The following is a 20,006-nucleotide window of genomic DNA, read 5'->3' as shown; positions in this document are numbered from 1 at the left end:
CACACACGGGATGAACAGAGTGCACACACGGGATGAACAGAGTGCACACACGGGATGAACAGAGTACACACACGGGATGAACAGAGTGCACACACTAGATAAACAGAGTGCACACACGGGATGAACAGAGTGCACACACTAGATAAACAGAGTGCACACACGGGATGAACAGAATGCACACACGGGATGAACAGAGTGCACACACGGGATGAACAGAGTGCACACACGGGATGAACAGAGTGCACACACGGGATGAACAGAGTGCACACACGGGATGAACAGAGTGCACACACGGGATGAACAGAGTGCACACAGGGGATGAACAGAGTGCACACACGGGATGAACAGAGTGCACACACTAGATAAACAGAGTGCACACACGGGATGAACAGAGTGCACACACTAGATAAACAGAGTGCACACACGGGATGAACAGAGTGCACACACTAGATAAACAGAGTGCACACACGGGATGAACAGAATGCACACACGGGATGAACAGAGTGCACACACGGGATGAACAGAGTGCACACAGGGGATGAACAGAGTGCACACACGGGATGAACAGAGTGCACACACTAGATAAACAGGGTGCACACAGGGGATGAACAGTGTGCACTCACACGGATGAACAGAGTGCACACACTAGATAAACAGAGTGCACACACGGGATGAACAGAGTGCACACACTAGATAAACAGAGTGCACACACGGGATGAACAGAGTTCACACACGGGATTAACAGAGTGCACACACGGGATGAACAGAGTGCACACACGGGATGAACAGAGTGCACACACTAGATAAACAGAGTGCACACACTAGATAAGCAGAGTGCACACACGGGATAAACAGAGTGCACACACGGGATAAACAGAGTGCACACACGGGATGAACAGAGTGCACACACGGGATGAACAGAGTGCACACACTAGATAAGCAGAGTGCACACACGGGATAAACAGAGTGCACACACGGGATGAACAGAGTGCACACACGGGATAAACAGAGTGCACACACGGGATGAACAGAGTGCACACACGGGATGAACAGTGTGCTCTCACGCGGATGAACAGAGTACACACACTAGATGAACAGAGTGCACACACGGGATGAACAGAGTGCACACACTAGATGAACAGAGTGCACACACGGGATGAACAGAGTGCACACACGGGATGAACAGAGTGCACACACGGGATGAACAGAGTGCACACACGGGATGAACAGAGTGCACACACGGGATGAACAGAGTGCACACACGGGATGAACAGAGTGCACACACAGGATGAACAGAGTGCACACACGGGATGAACAGAGTGCACACACTAGATAAGCAGAGTGCACACACGGGATAAACAGAGTGCACACACGGGATGAACAGAGTGCACACACGGGATAAACAGAGTGCACACACGGGATGAACAGAGTGCACACACGGGATGAACAGTGTGCTCTCACGCGGATGAACAGAGTACACACACTAGATGAACAGAGTGCACACACGGGATGAACAGAGTGCACACACGGGATGAACAGAGTGCAGTGCACGTGCTGGATGGACAACATACATGCTGAATGAACTGGGAGTTTGTGGTTCAGGGCTGCCCGATTTTTATATTTATATATTGAGAAAACAAAGCAAAGGAAAAGGAATAAATGACTCAAGGAAACCTAAACATGAACTTCAGTGTTTGCACAAAGATAAAGAAAGCAAACCCTAGTGCTGGGTGAGTGTGGGACTGCTTAAATCAAAAGCCTCTCTATTGGCGCAGCCTGTACCCAGCACTTGCAAGGACTCCTACAGATATGAGGTGAGCCTGGACTTATCTTTGAGTTCAAGGTTAGCCTGGGACAAAAGAAAACCTCATCTGAAAAACAACAAAAACATATGTTTCCATAATAAGTAATAACGAATACATAATATAATAATTAATATGTAGCTTAATTGAAAGAAAGACATAAGTAATTTAATGTTCATCTTCAGTTCTGTGGGCACAGAACACTCACCATTTTGAGAATAGACAACATTTCATAGAAGAAAGTTTTATTTGGGGAAACTTTTCTTCATTAAAACAGCGAATCAAAGTCAAATTGAACTATCAGTTTGTGGATCCTTTAAATTAAAAAAACAATAAAGGGAATAATCCTATTTTTGGCTAGCACACAGTGACTTCAGGTAATCACTGCGTTGTTTGAAATTGCCAGTTGTGGGCTGGAGGGATGGCTTGATGAGTTAGGAGAGCTCGCAGTGCAAGCACAAGGATGGCTACTTGGATCTCAGAACCCAGGCAGTAAGCCAGGAGTCCAGGGAAGGCCTGGGACGCCAATGCCAAATGGTGGAGACTTGAGAATAGCAGGCTTTCAGGCTAGTTGAAAAAACACAAGCTCCAAGCTCAAGGACGGACTCTGCTTCATTGACTAGGTGGAGACAGAGCATTCCTGACACCCTCCTTTGGCCTCCGGCATGTGTTCTTTGTACACATATACAGATACGTCACAGACATACCACACTCACACACAAAGATTTATTTTCAAAAAAATACAAGCACATTGCTTACACTCACATACATGTATAACACGTGTAAGTAAGTTACACACAGCATCATCATCATGCCCTCACATATATGTATAACACGTGTAAGTTACACACAGCATCATCATCATGGCCTCACATATATGTATAACACGTGTAAGTTACACACAGCATCATCATCATGGCCTCACATATATGTATAACACATGTAAGTTACACACAGCATCATCATCATGCCCTCACATATATGTATAACACATGTAAGTTACACACAGCATCATCATCATGGCCTCACATATATGTATAACACGTGTAAGTTACACACAGCATCATCATCATGCCCTCACATATATGTATAACACATGTAAGTTACACACAGCATCATCATCATGCCCTCACATATATGTATAACACATGTAAGTTACACACAGCATCATCATCATGCCCTCACATATATGTATAACACATGTAAGTTACACACAGCATCATCATCATGGCCTCACATATATGTATAACACGTGTAAGTTACACACAGCATCATCATCATGGCCTCACATATATGTATAACACATGTAAGTTACACACAGCATCATCATCATGGCCTCACATATATGTATAACACATGTAAGTTACACACAGCATCATCATCATGGCCTCACATATATGTATAACACATGTAAGTTACACACAGCATCATCATCATGGCCTCCCATATATGTATAACACATGTAAGTTACACACAGCATCATCATCATGGCCGGCGCTTCGGCAGAAGCTTGCCTGAGCACCCCAGAGTAGAAACCTCAGGACTCCTGCTTTTCTTGTCTCCCCTGAAGCTCAGACAGTACCATGAAGAAAGGTTCCAGATAAGATCAAACAGTCTCATAGCTTGAATTAAGAGTTAGTGATACCAGGACTGGAGAGCTGACTCAGCAGCGAAAAGCACTTGCTGCTCTTGCAGAGGACCCAAAACCCATGTCTGGAGCTGTCCCTGCTGTAGCCTCAGCTCTAGCAGATGCCATGCTCTCTTCAGACCTTCTCAGACATGTGCAAGGACACACAGGCGCACGCACACACACACACCTGAGCGTATATACACTCCCCCACACATTTACATTTGTGAATATACAAATACAGACACAAACCTACACATGAATAAAAAATAATATAAAATAAAAGAAGAAGGGGGAGAGAAAGCTAGTGATAGGAAAAAATGGGGACTGAGCTTGTGATTTTCCTGGCACCCACTGCAGATTTCACAGGCTGAAGTTCCCAGGGACACGATGTCATTTAGTGTCCCCTGCCAGTGTCACTGCGTGCTTGGCATTAGTGGGTATACTGGGCTTGCCAGACAGCCCGTGGCCTGGTTGGGAGCAGTCTCTGGCGCTGCCCTCCCTGCACAGCACATCCCGCCCTCCTGGAAATCCCACATTTTAGCAGATTTATTAAGAACAAAAGAAAATAAACACACAAACAAAAGACCCACCCCCAGTCAGCCGGAGTGAGCTCCTGGGGCTCAGTCTGGGAAACCCTGCTGGCAATGGAGACAGGAAGCAGAGATCTGGAGAGAGATGTTGGTGCTGGGACATGAATGCATCACAGGAGGGAAAGGAGCAGGGATGCCTTCTGCAGCAGACAAGGGAAAAGGATGAGGCATGATGCAGCCCCCCCCAGACTGTCTGCTGTGATCAACCGATGGCACGCTCTCTGTATTAGAGATGTCCAGAAATGACTAGGGAGCAGGTGGCTAGTAAAATGGAGAGTTAAAGCCATGAACTGGGCATGTTATTTGGCATGTTTACACACTGGCGTACTAGTCAGCGGTAAAAAAACAATGACATCCTAAAATTTGCATGCAAATGGATGGAACTAGAAAAAAAAACATCCTGAGTGAGGTATCCCAGATCCAGAAAGATGAACATGGTATGTACTCACTCATAAGTGGGTACTAGCTGTAAAGTAAAGGATATTGAGCCTATAGTTCATGATCCTAGAGAAGCTAAGTAACAAGGTGAGCCCCCCCCCCAAAAAAACCAAACATGGATCCACCTGGAAAGGAGAAATAGACAAGATGGCCTGACAAAATTGGGAGAATGGGGGGCAGGGGGAAAAGGGAGGGTAGAAGGGGAAAGGAGGAGAGAGGGGAGGGAGAGGAGAACTTGAGGGAACAAGGTAGTCAAGATGGAGGAAGGAGAGAGATGAGAGCAAGAAAAGAGATATCTTGATTGAGGAAGTCATTATGGGGCTAGCAAGAAATCTGGCACTAAAGAAATTCCCAGGAATTCAAAAGGATGGCCTCCAGCTAATACCTTAAGCAATAGAGGAGAGGGTGCCTGAACTGGCCTTGCTCTGTAGTCAGATTGACGACTATCTTAAATGTCCCCATAGAACCTTCATCCATCAACTGATGGAAACAGAGGCAGAGACCCACAACAGAGCACTGGACTGAGCTCTAAAAGTGCAGTTGAAGAGTGGGAGGAGTGAGAATGTGAGCACAGAGGTCAAGGCCATGATGGGGGCACCACTGAAAGAGTCTACCTGAGCTAATGGGAGCTCACCAGCTCCAGCCGGACAGGGAAGGAACCAGCATAGGACCAAACTAGACCCTCTGAATGTGGGTAACAGATGTATGACTGGGGCAGACTGTGGGGCCAATGGCAGTGGGGCCAGGATTGATCCCTACTGCTTGCACTGGCTTTTTGGGGAACCCATTCTTTTTGGATGGATACCTTGCTCAGCCTAGATAAAGTAGGGAGGGTGTTGGACCTTTCCCAAAGTAATGTGCCTTATCATCTCTGAGGACTGGATGGAGGTGGGGTGGGAAGGTAGGTGGAGGGCATGGGAGGAGGGGAGGGAGTGGGAACTGCAATTGGTATGTAAAATGATAAAAGATACTTTGTTTTCTTTTTAAAAAATTATAAGAAAAAACAAAACAAAACAAGGAAGAACAGGGAATATGCCTGTCCAGGGAAGGGCAAGGCCTCAGGAAAGATGGCGTATTAGAGCTCCTCTCTCCACGTGGTGAATCCATTCCTTACACATTCTGCCGTGGAATGAATGACACGATCATTTCAACAGAACTGCAGATTCTGTAGGCTCACATCTGCTCCCTCCCCCGCCTCCAGATTCCTACCTGTCTAACCCCAAACCACTTCAAGTCCTTGCAATAAGGCCCAGCCGGATCCACCTGCTCAACCTATGCTTCCACGCCTGGCCTGGGTAACCATCCACGTTCAGGTCTGTTTCCTTTTGTATACAGAATATGGTAGCTGCTAACAGTCTTGATTTATTTATGCATTAAATTCATCATTGGTTTTTTTTTCCTCTCCTAGAATATAGGCGCCAAGAAGAATGTGATCATTGTTTATCCAAACTTTTGAAGCAGAAAAGCAGGGAGCTTTGTCTTGAGGAGTGCTGGGAGAAAAACCTTTAAAGGTAATTTGTTCACCTTTGCAGCCGCCTGCAGCAGTAGACAGACAAATACCAGGTAAACTGTACAGATGAAACTGAACGCCTGGGGAAGCAGGTGTGGGTAGTGGCCTTGAAGAGGTCTATATTCCCGCACAAGCCGGAGGCCATTCATTTGTGTAGGGCTGTGCACTCACGCTCCAGTCTCCAGAAGGCACTGAAAACACCCAATCCTTGCCGTGGCCGGTCATGAGGCTCCACACAAGCAGAGGCAGGAGCTAAGGCAGTTCTCAATGGCTGACTGGATGCGGAAAGCACCTGCCATGCACACAGAAGCCCTTGGCTAAGAAAAGGAGGCACATAGCGTCTCAGTATAGATAAACCATGTCCAGGTCCAGAGAAGCCACTAACCTCACAGGACAGACTTTAGTAGGATCACATGGCTAAGACCGTGCTAGCAGGATCTGTAATCACATCCACCAGCTCCTCCTTATGAGGCTGCTCTTGCAAAGGACCCAAGTTCAGTTCCCAGCCCCCACATCAGATGGCTCACAAGGGCCAGTTGCTCCAGCTCCAGGGGATGGGGCTCCATCTTCTGGCATCTGTGGGCACCTACACTCACATGCTTAGAGTCACATGCAGACACATAAATGGCCACACAATCTAAAAGTAAAAATAAGCTGTAAAAATGTAAAATGAATCTTTCTAGAACTATCTATCCATTTAATATCTATCTAATTATGGACCTAAAAACCTACTGTCTATCCAGCGCTCCAACCATCTCATATTGGTCTATTTTTCTGGAGAAGACTTGATAATACAGCATACCCTAATATTCCTTCTCTTGCATGTTCCTTCATATAGCTTCATGGATATCTTCCTCGGTATCAATCTCCAGGATTCATGGCCTCATGGCCTCCTTCCACGTCTAGATTTCTGAGCCATTGCAACAGCTTATGCATAATTAGTTCTAGAGATATTTCATTTGCTCAGAGAGCTCTGAGCTACCCCTATACACATACAGTTTTTTTTAAGTTTTATATTTTTGTGAGTTGCTTTCTATTCTGCAGTCATGACTTACAATGGACATCATCGATACAGCGAAGCTATTACCATGAAACAGTGTTTGAAGCAATGTTTTTCTGTTAATAGAGAATAACAGGTTCTGAAAACAAGCGATGGTACAGAAGAGAGAAGGAGTTTTGTCTCTTTACACGGGAGCCACATCTAAGGGCTCCAAATTCAAGCCCTGCAGACACTCAGACTAATGTCACACTCCAGTTGTGGCCTCTGAGTCACTTGGGCTCTCCACATTTTCCCCACCACTCTTCCCCTGGCCTTGCACTTCCCAAAGGCCAGGAATCCCAAGAACTGGAATTCAGGGAGCACCCCAGCAAACGGGAAGAGCATAAGTCAGGGAGCACCCCAGCAAACAAGAAGAGCTTGAGTCAGGGAGCACCCCAGCAGATGGGGAAGAACATGAGTCAGGGAGCACCCCAGCAAACGGGAAGAGCATAAGTCAGGGAGCACCACAGCAAACAAGAAGAGCTTGAGTCAGGGAGCACCCCAGCAGATGGGGAAGAACATGAGTCAGGGAGCACCCCAGCAAACGGGAAGAGCTTGAGTCAGGGAGCACCCCAGCAAACGGGAAGAGCATGAGTCAAGGAGCACCCCAGCCGATGGGGAAGAACATGAGTCAGGGAGCACTCCAGCAAATGGGGAAGAGCAGGAGTCAAGGAGCACCCCAGCAAATGGGAAGAGCATGAGTCAGGGAGTACCCCAGCAAATGGGGAAGAACATGAGTCAGGGAGCACTTCAGCAAACGGGAAGAGCTTGAGTCAGGGAGCACCCCAGCAAATAGGGAAGAACATGAGTCAGGGAGCACCCCAGAAAACGGGAAGAGCTTGAGTCAGGGAGCACCCCAGCAAATGGGAAGAGCTTGAGTCAGGGAGCACCCCAGCAGGTGGGGAAGAGCATAAGTCAGGGAGCACCCCAGCAAACGGGAAGAGCATGAGTCAGGGAGCACCCCAGCAAACGGGGAAGAGCTTGAGTCAGGGAGGGTCCCTACTGTTCACTCACTCCGCCCATCTGTGATCAGCCCTGTGGAGCTGGGCTCTCTATAGAGCAATGACCTGTCCTGAAATTCATCGGTGAGTTTCTGGAATCCCACTGTGAGCATCCCTAGTTCTTAATAATTCCAATGCCCAAATGTCCCTAAGATAAAGTCCGATACTGCTGGGTTCACTTTCTGGGCTGGCAAGGCACTGCTTAGGTACCCAACATGATAGTCAAGTTTGCTTGAGTTTGGAAGAAACGCCAAAGTATTTTCAAAATATTTTCAGTCATCATGGAGGAGGCGAGGGAGGGACAACTTTTAACTCACATGGTATTTTATACAATGATATTAAACTTTTGAACAAGAAAAATCAAATTATTTTTTCATTTTTCTTATGGCGGTCCATAATTTTACATGTTAAGCACTGGGATTGCAAGAAAAAGGCCTTACCCAGCCTTTTTTTCTTTTTTAACCGGTGCTGGGGATTGAACTTAAGACCTCATGCTCATGTCGCCAGCCCTTTACCAACTGAGCCATCTCCCAAGCCCTGGTCCTGACTTTAAAACATGGTAGACAGTCAAGATATAAATCATACGGACTAAATGCGCCCTTAGTTAGGTAAATTAACTTAGTACCTGTAGTGCCGAACACAGAAGATATGGCTTCTAAAACGGTCTTGTGGACTTCAGGATGGGCCAGAACAAATGCAAGTGTCCAGAATGCAATCTGGAAAGGAGGAACACGTACAACATGAAACCTCTCATGAGGTGAACGAAAGCGAATTCAGTGCTAGCCGCAGACAGCTGGAAGAAGCAAGGAGTTTTAGTCAACCTCAGAAGCGCACTACTAGGGGCTGGAAAGATGGCTGAGCAGTCAAGAGAACGTCTGGCCCTTCCAAAGGACACAGTTTGCATTCTGAGAATCTACATCATGGCTTACAACCATCTGCAATTCCAGTCCTGGAGGATCTGACGCCCCCTTCTGGTCTCTGTGGTCACTGCACACACGTGGTGCTGAGGCTTGCATGCAGGCAAAACACCCATACATATAAAATAAAAATAAAGAAAAAAAAACATTTTAAACACATGATATTAAGTATCATCTTTCAAAATAACTAGGTTTTACAAATAAGAGTGATGTCAAATCTATACATTGATTCTGTTGCTGTAGTTTAGCTATCTTTGCTGAACCAAGAAAGATGGAATTGTGTTTACTAACAAAAAACATAAAATATCATGTAGCCATTCACTAATCTTCTAAAGAAATCATTAATAATTAAAATGCTAATACAATATGAAAAAATTATCATGATTTAATTTCCTTAAAATACAAATGAGGCCTCAGAGAAAGGTGGCACGTAGCTAAAATCTGAGCTCTTGGGAAGTAGAGGCAGGAGGATTACTGTGAGTTCAAGGACAACTTGGTTTGCATGTAAATTTCATAGCAGCCAGGCCTATGCAGCAAGACTATATTGAGAGTCACAGAGAGAGGATGAAAATGAACCAGAAAACTTTCTTCTTGCAAATAAAACATATTAATTTTAAGTAATTCCAGAAAACCATACTTAAATCTCATTAAGTAAGTTATGAGGACCTGGAGGTGAGGCTTGATGATGGGACATTTGTATGGTATGAATTTTACAAGTCCTGGGTTAATACCCAGCATTCCTCAAAATTAATATAAAATAAAAGTAAAACAAACAAAAATATGAGAGTTTGACACGAGAAAATAGAGCCATTTTGTACCCAAGTACATCAGTAAATTCTCTTTAGACCAGCAGGATCATTTTGTATCTAATAATACAATTTTCAATGCCCAATGGTAACTCAAGGTAATACATAAGCGATTTCCTACCTGATATATGTAGGAGTTTGAGATCTCAGTCTAGGGTTTAAAATTAAGTTGACTGGAGCTGCTTCCAATATGGACTGGACAGCCAAGATCTCTGCTGAAATTTGTAATCAATTATAAATGTCTCCTACCAAGCAGACTACATCCATCTTTTCGATTGTGTAGATCTTGCTCCTACCCAGGGTCACTCAATCAGCCAGCTTTGAATGCTTCTGTGAATTACCTCTTTGGCCTTAATGCTCCCCCCCCCCATAATGCTCCGGAACAGTCTTCATGTTTGCATTTTATTCAAGAGCTAACATATTTTGGAGATTGATTTTTTCATTCTAATATTTATCAAAATAAATGAGTTTAAGATAAAAATGTGCATCTTAAAAATGAGCTTCCTGCTGAGGTGGAAGGTTTTGCTTCTAAGCTTAGACAACATAGCAATGTTTATGATCCTGAGAAGCTTGGATTGCTTTCCCTTTTACTGTTTTCCTATAAGCCTTGTACTAAATTAATATTAATATTGTATTAAAGAAGCGATCAAGAACGCGAGAGAGGAAGCAGGCACAGGAGGAGTTGGGGGCAAGGGAGGTGGAAATTATGTATTGATGTATGAAAAGTATACATAAAATAAGGGTAAATGGCAAAAAAATATTTTGAAATCAATTCTGAGGTGACCCAGGTAACAGTTTGTATACCTTAAGTCTTTTGTCTCTATGGCTTTTGTGAAACAGGCTGTCCCTGGGAGCGATCCCAACCCTCCCTCGTGTGGTCAAAAGAGGAAGAGCAGTACTGAAGGGAGGTGTGGAAAGGAAGCAAGCCCAGGCTGCCTGTTTCCTAGCTGGTGCACTGAGCTGGGAAAGCAAGGAGGTATGTATGTACAGCCTTGATACAGAGAGAGGAATGAGAGGACCAGGACCGAGGCCCCTGTCCTGCAGACAGCCTAGACCAGCATCCGGATCCAGGGAGACTTAGCTGGAGATTATCCAGCTCACCTTTACACGCGGCTCAGAGAGCTCTCTGCTGTCTCCCTCCTCGGGTTCTTCTTCCGATGAGCTATCAATGGAAGTGCGAATCTATTTGGCTTGATTAATAATCACTTCATACTTAACTCATTGTATTTGAGGTCAGAGTTCACACTGAGCAGAGAATTCCAGTGATGATCGCAGACCTTCAGTAACACAAGTGGAGCTTGAAATCCTGTGCACCTGACTGTGCTTTTGAGAGTCACTAAAACTGGTACCATTTGTTTTTATGGAAAACTCTAAAATTCAGCTCAGTAAAAATGGCTGCATGGTGGTGTTAAGTACTATTTTTTACCTTTAAAACAGAACTTTTGAGGGCTGATGAGACGGCTCAGTGGTTAGCAACACTTGTTACTCTTGGAGAGGACCTGGGCTTGATTCCCAGCACCCATACAGCAGCTCACAACCACCCAGAACTACAGTTCTAGGGGATCTGGTGTCTTCTGACCTCCACAGACACCAGGCATATACAATGTGCAGGTAAAATACTCATGCATAAAATAAAACAAATCAAAACACAACAATGTACTTTTGGTGTGAAGGTGAATGGTCCCAGCACCTAGGATGTATAAAAGAATAAGGAGTTCAAGGTCATCCTCCCTGACAGCCAGTGTGAGGTCAGTCTGGGCTGCATGATTATATGAGACCTTGTCTCCCCCTACAATAGTTAAGGGAAGGGAGTGCTTCTAAGGAGCACTTATTTCTTTCAGATGCTCCCCAAAGAGGAGTCCACCGTTCCCAGAGGTGCTGCAACAGATCTCTGCATGGAGTGGGCAGAGCAAGCTCCCATTCCATCTCCCAGCACCAAAGGTCTATCTTTACTGTGTTGTCCTCAGACAGAGGAAGTCTCTACTACTCAACTGATAAGAACAGATACCACACCTCACCTTAGCAAAGGGACAAGGAACAATTTCTTTATGTCTTAAAAATAAGAAAAGGGCTAGGCAATATGGCACGTGCCTATAACCTTGGACTCTACTGGGAAACTGAAGCAAGAGGATCATGGGTTCAAGGCTAGCCTGGGACACTGTCTCAGTAAAAAAAAAAATACAAATAGGAAAAGATATTAAAGATTTAATAAAATGTTCCTATGCAATACTGAATCAAAAAGCAAGCGACCCTAAGGTCACTGACACATTTGGAAAGAGATTTCAAAAGTGCTGCCCAAGGGCATAACAACCAATATTATGTCAAAGGGTCAAGTCCATGTCCAGAGTGCAAAAAGGAAAGTCAACTGCCCACTAAACTGCAGGGCAGTTACAAAAAGTCACTTGCAGGAGAGGGAAGGAGGAAGTGAGAAAAGATGAGGAAGGAGGCTCTGAGGCTGGCTGCATCCTTCAACAGCATACAAGGAAATGTGACGGATGCTGACGGAGTCCGGGAAGTGCACCATGTAAGCCAATTGCCACGCACTGTTTAAGCTCACGAGGCAGCTGGCACTGGAAGTGGGGTTGGTCCCTCTACTTCAGACTCCAAAGCCCCTTGTGTGAGAAATGGGAGCTCCTACTCTGTGACAGAGAAGAAACACAACTGACAAGGAGATAGCTCAATTCAGCCCTGTGTCCTTGAGAACAGCCTGAAGGAACATCATTTTCAACAGATGCGATCACTGTTTAATCTGAGATGTAAAAGATGTACAGTGGGAAGGACAAGCTGAAAGTATAGCCATGGCAAGTTCACCTAGAGAGAGCAAGCTCAACTGGGAACACCTGCTGCCTTAACTTCCCCAGCTGGTTTCTGATAATGTTCTTAATGCCTGATTTGGTGATGCCGTCTCTCTGTGTTGCTGCTTGTTCTTTTACTTGGACGTATCACCAGAGGGGACACTGCTCTGCCTGAGACTCTCTCTATGGGGATCTAGAGCTGTCTTAAAATATTTTCCCAGTTAATTTCTGCTGGATGTTTTGGGTGCCAATTGATGGTGTTTTTCGATATATCCATCCATCCATCCATCATCATCTATTCATCACTTCTTTTACTTTGGCTTGTTAAATACTTAAAAAATATACTCATTTAAAGTTCAAAGTGATGGATATCATAGGTCATTTTTCAAACAAGAAAGAAAAAATCTCTATAAAATCCCAGATAATGTATCAATCATGGCAAACGCAAATACATATAAAGCAATTTCTGGACAAGGAGCTTCACATTTAGACAGAGATTGTGATACACCCAGCTGGAGAAGGGGGGGAGAGGTCACTATGCAAAGCTACACAAGTGCCATTGTATACAATAACTCCAAGCAGAATGAGGCCATAGTGCCCATTCAGCATAGCCACAACGTCAGAGAAGCAGCAGATAAAAATGGCAAAAGTCGGCACCTCTTACAACCATCCCAGCCCCATCATCATAATCCCCTCACCACATAATAATCAAAACACCAAACATACAAAATAAATAAAGAATATTAAGATCTCCAAAAGAAAAAGGCCAGGTATCATAAAGGCAAACCTGTCAGAATTATGCCCGAATTCTCTTTGGAGACACATAAGGTCAGAAGGTCCTGGACAGATATTTTGCAAGTAGTAAAAGACCACAGATGCAAGCACAGACTACTGTATCCAGTGAAGCTTTCAATTACCAAAGACAGAGAAAGCAAGATATTCCATGACAAAACCAGATTTAAATAATACCTAACCATAAATTGAACCCCACAGAAAGTACTAGAAGGAAAACCACAATACAACGAAGTTAGTTACACCCACAAAATCACATGCAACAGATAACCTCACACCAGAAAATCCCAAAGAAGGGAAACACACACTACTACCAACAACAACAAAACCAGAAAATAACAGGAATTAACAATCACTGGTCATTAATATCCCTTAATATCAGTGGATTCAACTTGCCTATAAAAATACACAGGCTAAAAGAAGGGATACAAAAACAGGACTCATCCTTCTGCTACATACAAGAAACACACCTCAACTTCAAAGACAGACATTACCTTAGAGTAAAAGATTAGAAAAAGATTCTCAAATCAAATGGACCTAAGAAACAAGCTGGTGTAGTTAAACTAATATCTGACAAAATAGACTTCACATTAAAAGTAATCAAAAGAGATGAAGAACATTTCATATTCATCACACGAAAAATCCATCAAGATAAGTCTCAATTCTGAACATTTATGCTCCAAATACAAAGACACCCACATCTGTAAAAGAAAATTACTAAAGCTTAAAGTACACATCAAACCCCACACACTAATGGTAAGAGAATTCAACACCCCACTCTTACCAATGAACAGGTCTGCCAAACAGAAAATTAACAGAGAAATAAGGTAACTAGCAGACTTTATGGCTCAAATGGACTTAACAGACATCTATAAAATATTTCACCCAAACACAGAAAAACATACCTTCTTCTCAGCACCTCATGGAACCTTCTCTAAAACTGACCACACACTCAGTCATAAAGCAAATCTCAACAGATACAAAAAAATTAGAATAAGCCCCTGTATCTTATCAGATCACTATGGCTTAAAGTTAGAATTTAACAACAACACAAAATACAGAAAGCTTACAATCTCATGGAAACTAAACAACACTCAACTAAATCACCACTGGGTCAAGAAAGAAATAAAGAAAGAAACTAAAGATTTCCTGTGATTCAACAGAAATGAAGGCACAACATACCCAAATTTATGGGAAACTAGGAAAGCAGTGCTAAGAGGAAGATTCATAGTACTAAGTGCCTACATAAAAAATTTGGAGAAACCTCACACTAGCGACTTAACACCACACCTGAAAGCTCTAGAACAAAAAGAAGCAAACTCATCCAGGAGTAGACAGCAGGAAATAATCAAACTGAGGACTGAAATCCATAAAAGAGAAACAAAGAGAACAATACAAACATTCAATGAATCAAAGTGTTGGTTCTTTGAGAAAAATCAGTAAGATAGACAAAACTTTATCCAAACTAACCAAAAGGCAGAGAGAGAATATCCAAATTAACAAAATCAAAAATGAAAAGGGGGACATAACAACAGATGCTGAGGAAATCCAGAGAATCATTAGGTCATATTTCAAAAATCTGTACTCCACAAAATTGGAAAACCTAAAAGAAATGAACAATTTTCTGGATAGGTATGACTTACCAAAATTAAATCAAAACCAAATACACAAATTAAGTAGATCTATAGCTGCTAAAGAAATAGAAACAGTCATCAAAGTCTCCTAACAAAAACAACAACAACAACAAAAAAAAGGCCAGGACCAGATGGTTTCATCACAGAATTCTACCAGGAGTTCAAAGAAGAACTAATACCGAAACTCCTCAAATTGTTCCACACAATAAAAACAGAAGGAACATTGACAAACTCTTTTTATGAGGCTACAGTTACCCTGATACCCAAACTACACAACTTTTTAAGACACAACTTAAAAAGAGAATTACAGACCTATTTATGAACATTTATGCAAAAAGAAAAACACTGGCAAATTGAATCCAAGAACACATCAGAAAAATCATCCAGCAAAGATGCAGGGACAGTACAACATACAAAAATCTGTCAATGTAAAAAAGCAAACTGAAAGAAAACCACATGGTCATCTCTTTAGAGGCTGAAAAAGCATTTGACAAAATCCAATACCCCTTCATGATAAAGGTCTTGGAGATCAGGGATACAAGAAACATGCCTAAACATAATTAAGGCAATATACAGCAAGCCAACAGCCAACATCAAACTAAATGGAGAGAAGCTCAAAACGATTCCACTAAAATCAGGAAAAATACAAGGCTGTCTACTCTCTCCATATATATTCAATATAGTACTTGAAGTTCTGGCTAGAGCAATAAGACCAAAAAAAAAAAAAAAAAGGAGATCAAGGGGATACAAATTGGAAAGGAAGAAGTTAAACTTTCACAGACGATATGATAGTTTATATAAGCGATTCCAAAAAATTCTACCAGAGAACTCCTACAGCTGATAAATACCTTCAGTAAGGTGGAAGGATACAAGATTAACTCTAAAAATTCAGTAGCCCTCCTATACACAAATGGTAAATGAGCTGAAAAAGAAATCAGGGAAACATCACCCTTTATGATAGCCACAAATAACATAAACTATCTTGAAGTAACTCTACTGAAACGAGTGAAAGACGAGCATGACATGAACTTTAAGTCTCTGAAGAAAGAAATTGAAGAAGTTATCAGAAAATGAAAAGATCTCCCAGGCTCTTGGATAGGTAGGATCAACATAGTAAAAACGGCAATCTTATCAAAAGTAATCTACAGATGTAATGTAATCCCCATCAAAATCCCATCACATATTCAGGAGGATGCCTATATGTTTTTCTTTGGGTTCTCCTTATTTAGCTTCTCTAGGATCACTAATTATAAGCTCAATGTCCTTGGTTTATGGCTAGAAACCAAATATGAGTGAGTACATCCCATGTTCCTCTTTTTGGGTCTGGCTTACCTCACTCAGGATAGTGTTTTCTATTTCCATCCATTTGTATGCAAAATTCATGAAGTCCTTGTTTTTTATTGCTGAGTAATACTCTAATATGTATAAATTCCATACTTTCTTCATCCATTCTTCCATTGAAGGGCATCTAGGTTGTTTCCAGGTTCTGGCTATCACAAACAATGCTGCTATGAACATTGTAGAGCATATACTTTTGTTGTATGATAAGGCCTCTCTTGGGTATATTCCCAAGAGTGGTATTGCTGGGTCCAGGGGTAAGTTGATCCCGAATATCCTGAGAAACCGCCATACTGCCTTGCAAAGTGATTGCACAAGTTTGCATTCCCACCAGCAATGGATGAGTGTACCCCTTTCTCCACAACCTCTCCAACAAAGGCTATCGTTGGTATTTTTGATTTTAGCCATTCTGACAGAGGCATCCTCCTGAATATTAACCTTCAGCAAGCGATGAAAGGAGACAGAGACAGAGACCCAAATTGGAGCACAGGACATAAATCTCAAGGTCCAAATCAGGAGCAGAAGGAGAGGGAGCACAAGCATGGAACTCAGGACCGCGAGGGGTACACCCACACACTGAGACAATGGGGATGTTCTATCGGGAACTCACCAAGGCCAGCTGGCCTGGGTCTGGAAAAGCCTGGGATAAAACCGGACTCTCTGAACATAGCAGACAATGAGGACTACTGAGAACTCAAGAACAATGGCAATGGGTTTCTGATCCTACTGCACGCACTGGCTTTGTGGGAGCCTAGGCAGTTTGGATGCTCAACTTACTAGACCTGGATGGAGGTGGGGGTTCCTTGGACTTCCCACAGGACAGGGAACCCTGATTGCTTTTCGGGCTGGGGGGAGACTTAATTGGGGGAGGGGGAGGGAAATGGGAGGCGGTGGCGGGGAAGAGACAGAAATCTTTAATAAATAAATAAATTAAAAAAAATCCCATCACAATTCTTCACAGACCTCGAAAGAACAATACTCAACTTCATATGGAAAAGCCAAATACCCAGGATAGACAAAATAATCCTGTACAATAAAGGAACCTTTGGAGGCATTACCATTCCTGACTTCAAGTTATACTATAAAACTATAGTAATAAAAAACAGCTTGGTATAGGCATAAAAATAGACACATGTATCAGTGGAATAGAATTCAATACCCTGACATTAATCCACACACCTATGAATACCTGATTTTTGACAAAGAAGTCAAAATTGTACAATAGAAAAAAGAAAGCTTCTTCAATAAATGGTGCTGGCATAACTGGATGTGTACATGTAGAAGAATGCAAATAGATACATATCTACTGCCATGCACAAAACCCAAGTCTAAGAAGATCAATGACCTCAACATAAACCCAGCTACACTGAACTTGATTGAAAAGAAAGTGGGAAGTAGGAGACCACTTCCTAAATATAATACCAGTAGCACAGACACTGAAAGCAATTAATAAAAGGGATCTCCTGAAACTGAGAAGCTTCTGTAAGGCAAAAGACACAGTCAATAACACAAAATGGCAGCCTAAAGAAAGGGAAAAGATCTTTACCAACCCCACATCTGACAAAAGGCTGATCTCCAAACTAAATAAAGAAATCAAGAAACTATGCATCAAAATACCAAATAATCCAATTTAAACAATGAGGTGAAGATCTAATTCTCAACAGAAGAATCTCCAATGGCTGAAATACACTTAAAGAATTGCTTAACATCCTTAGTCATCGGGGAAAATGCAAATCAAAACAACTCAGAGATATCATCTTACACAGTCAGAATGGCCAAGATCAAAAACACTGAAGACAACTTATGCTGGAGAGGATGTGGAGTAAAGGGGAACACTCCTCCATTTTTCGTGGGAATGCAAACTGGTACTTTTGTATGGCAGTTTCTCAGAAAATTGGGAATTCACCTACCTTAAGACCAACCAATTCCATTATTGGGCATATGATTAAAGGATACACATTCATATTACAAAGACATTTGCTCAACTGTGTTCATAATAGCTAGAACCTGGAGACAACCTAGATGTTCCTCACCTGAAGAAAGGATAAAAAAATGTGGTACATTTACACAATGGAGCGCTGCTCAGTAGAAAAAAAAAACAATGCACCTTAAAATTTGCAAGAAAATGAATGGAACTAGAAAAAAAACCATCCTGGGTGACATAAACCAGACCCAGAAAGACAAACATGGCACGTACTCACTCATAAGAGGATATTAGACATAAAGAAAATGATAACCAGGCTACAATCCACAACCCCTGAGAAGTTAGGTAACAAAAAGGACCCTAAGAGAAATAGACATGCATGGATGCCCCTGGAAAGGGGAAATAGATAAGATATCCTGTGTAAATTGGGGGAGGGGGGTAAAAAGGGAGAGGAGTACATAGGGGAACAGAATGGTTGAGTTGGGGGGAGGAACAGAGAAGGAAAGCAAGGAAAGAAATATCTTGATTGAGTGAGCCATTAATAGGTTAGGGAGAAACCTGGTGCTAGGGAAACTCCCAGGAGTCCACAAGAAAGACCCCAGCTAAGATGAAGGCTGGGGGGCGGGGGGGAGCAGGAAGAGGGGAGGGGGGAACTGTGGTTGGTATGCAAAATGAAAAAAAAACTTTTAAATAAAATATGTGTAAAATAAAAAGATTTAAAAAATGGCAAAAGTCGGCTTTGATAGAGCTGAGAAATGTTCTGGAAAGTTCATTTGCCAGTCAGGAACTTCTTAGGACTAGGACATGATTTTTCCACCAAAACAATCTCATGAAGTATGGCAAATATCTTGCAGTGGTCTATCAAAGCACACCTCAGCCACAACAGAGCCTCCTGGTGAGCTGCTAACAACCCCATCTAAAGCACAGATTCTGGGTCCCCTGGGCTTCAAGGGAGGCGAGAAGAAAGTACTGACTCATGTGGGCCTGAGCGACCTGCCCAGCACTTACAGCTCTTAGGGTTTTGTCAGCAATGAGTGATCCTAAAAGCCAAAACAGTAGAGTCATGCCCAACCTGGCCATTGAGGTGTAGGGCATCTGAGACCCATAGCAGTCTACATTCATTATTAATGGGCCATTGAACGAAGGCATTGATTTCCACGAGGGTGGTGTTTTTATGTACGGCACACACATTATTTATTGAGCATGAGTGTTGTTAGGCACTTTTCATTAATTTCAGCTAAATACTCCCTACCATTCTTGGAGACAGTTCAGATGAGGACATGGACACAGACTGGGAGAGGTGGACGGAATTGCTAGCTCTCTGTTGCCCAGCCATGGGAACTGGCTTCGGGTCTGATGAGAAGGCCTTTCCCAGGTCTCCTCTCTGCTCTTGCTTCACCCTGTCTCTTGGAGGTGCCAACAAGGATGATCTAGCAAGATGAAGCTTTCGGTCCTCATCAGACACGTCCTTTCAGACCAGTGCCAGGGTCAACCACAAAGAACTGACCACTGTGTCCGCTCAATGGTGCTTTGTGTGGTTTCCTTCAGGGGACCTTTCTGGAGAGATCCTGAGAACTAGCGCTCTGACTGTGGCTGCTGTGTGCATGTTTGGGAAGTTGCTCTTCAGTTTTGCTGTAGTTCAATCAATTAGAGAAGAGTCAGAGAAGACTATGAGAACATACAGAGGAAGGGGGAGGCATGGGGCGCTTCACTTGACAAGCACTGATGAAATAGATTCTCTTGGGAGGCATCTGTTGGAGCAGAAAGGCCAGAATATCTATCTCTGTTCT

General features: G+C 43.0%; 1 protein-coding gene and 1 non-coding gene across 3 annotated transcripts in view; both read right to left on the bottom strand.

The window, feature by feature from the left end:
* Cyp39a1 (cytochrome P450 family 39 subfamily A member 1) overlaps positions 1-20,006 on the bottom strand; it is a 95,047-nt gene that overhangs the window by 55,422 nt on the left and 19,619 nt on the right. For both annotated transcript variants that reach the window (XM_075980677.1, XM_075980678.1), the window contains one exon: positions 8,636-8,726. In XM_075980677.1, coding sequence (XP_075836792.1) covers positions 8,636-8,726 — 91 coding nt within the window. The remainder of the gene's footprint in view (positions 1-8,635; positions 8,727-20,006) is intronic.
* On the bottom strand, positions 11,587-11,775 carry LOC142855227 (U2 spliceosomal RNA). The gene has a single exon (XR_012911485.1). It is a non-coding gene; the product is annotated as a U2 spliceosomal RNA (small nuclear RNA).

Source organism: Microtus pennsylvanicus, chromosome 7, assembly GCF_037038515.1.
Source record: "Microtus pennsylvanicus isolate mMicPen1 chromosome 7, mMicPen1.hap1, whole genome shotgun sequence".
NCBI classification, from domain to species: domain Eukaryota; kingdom Metazoa; phylum Chordata; class Mammalia; order Rodentia; family Cricetidae; genus Microtus; species Microtus pennsylvanicus.
Note: the sequence above shows the minus strand (reverse complement) of the source record. Positions and strands in the feature narration are given on the sequence as shown.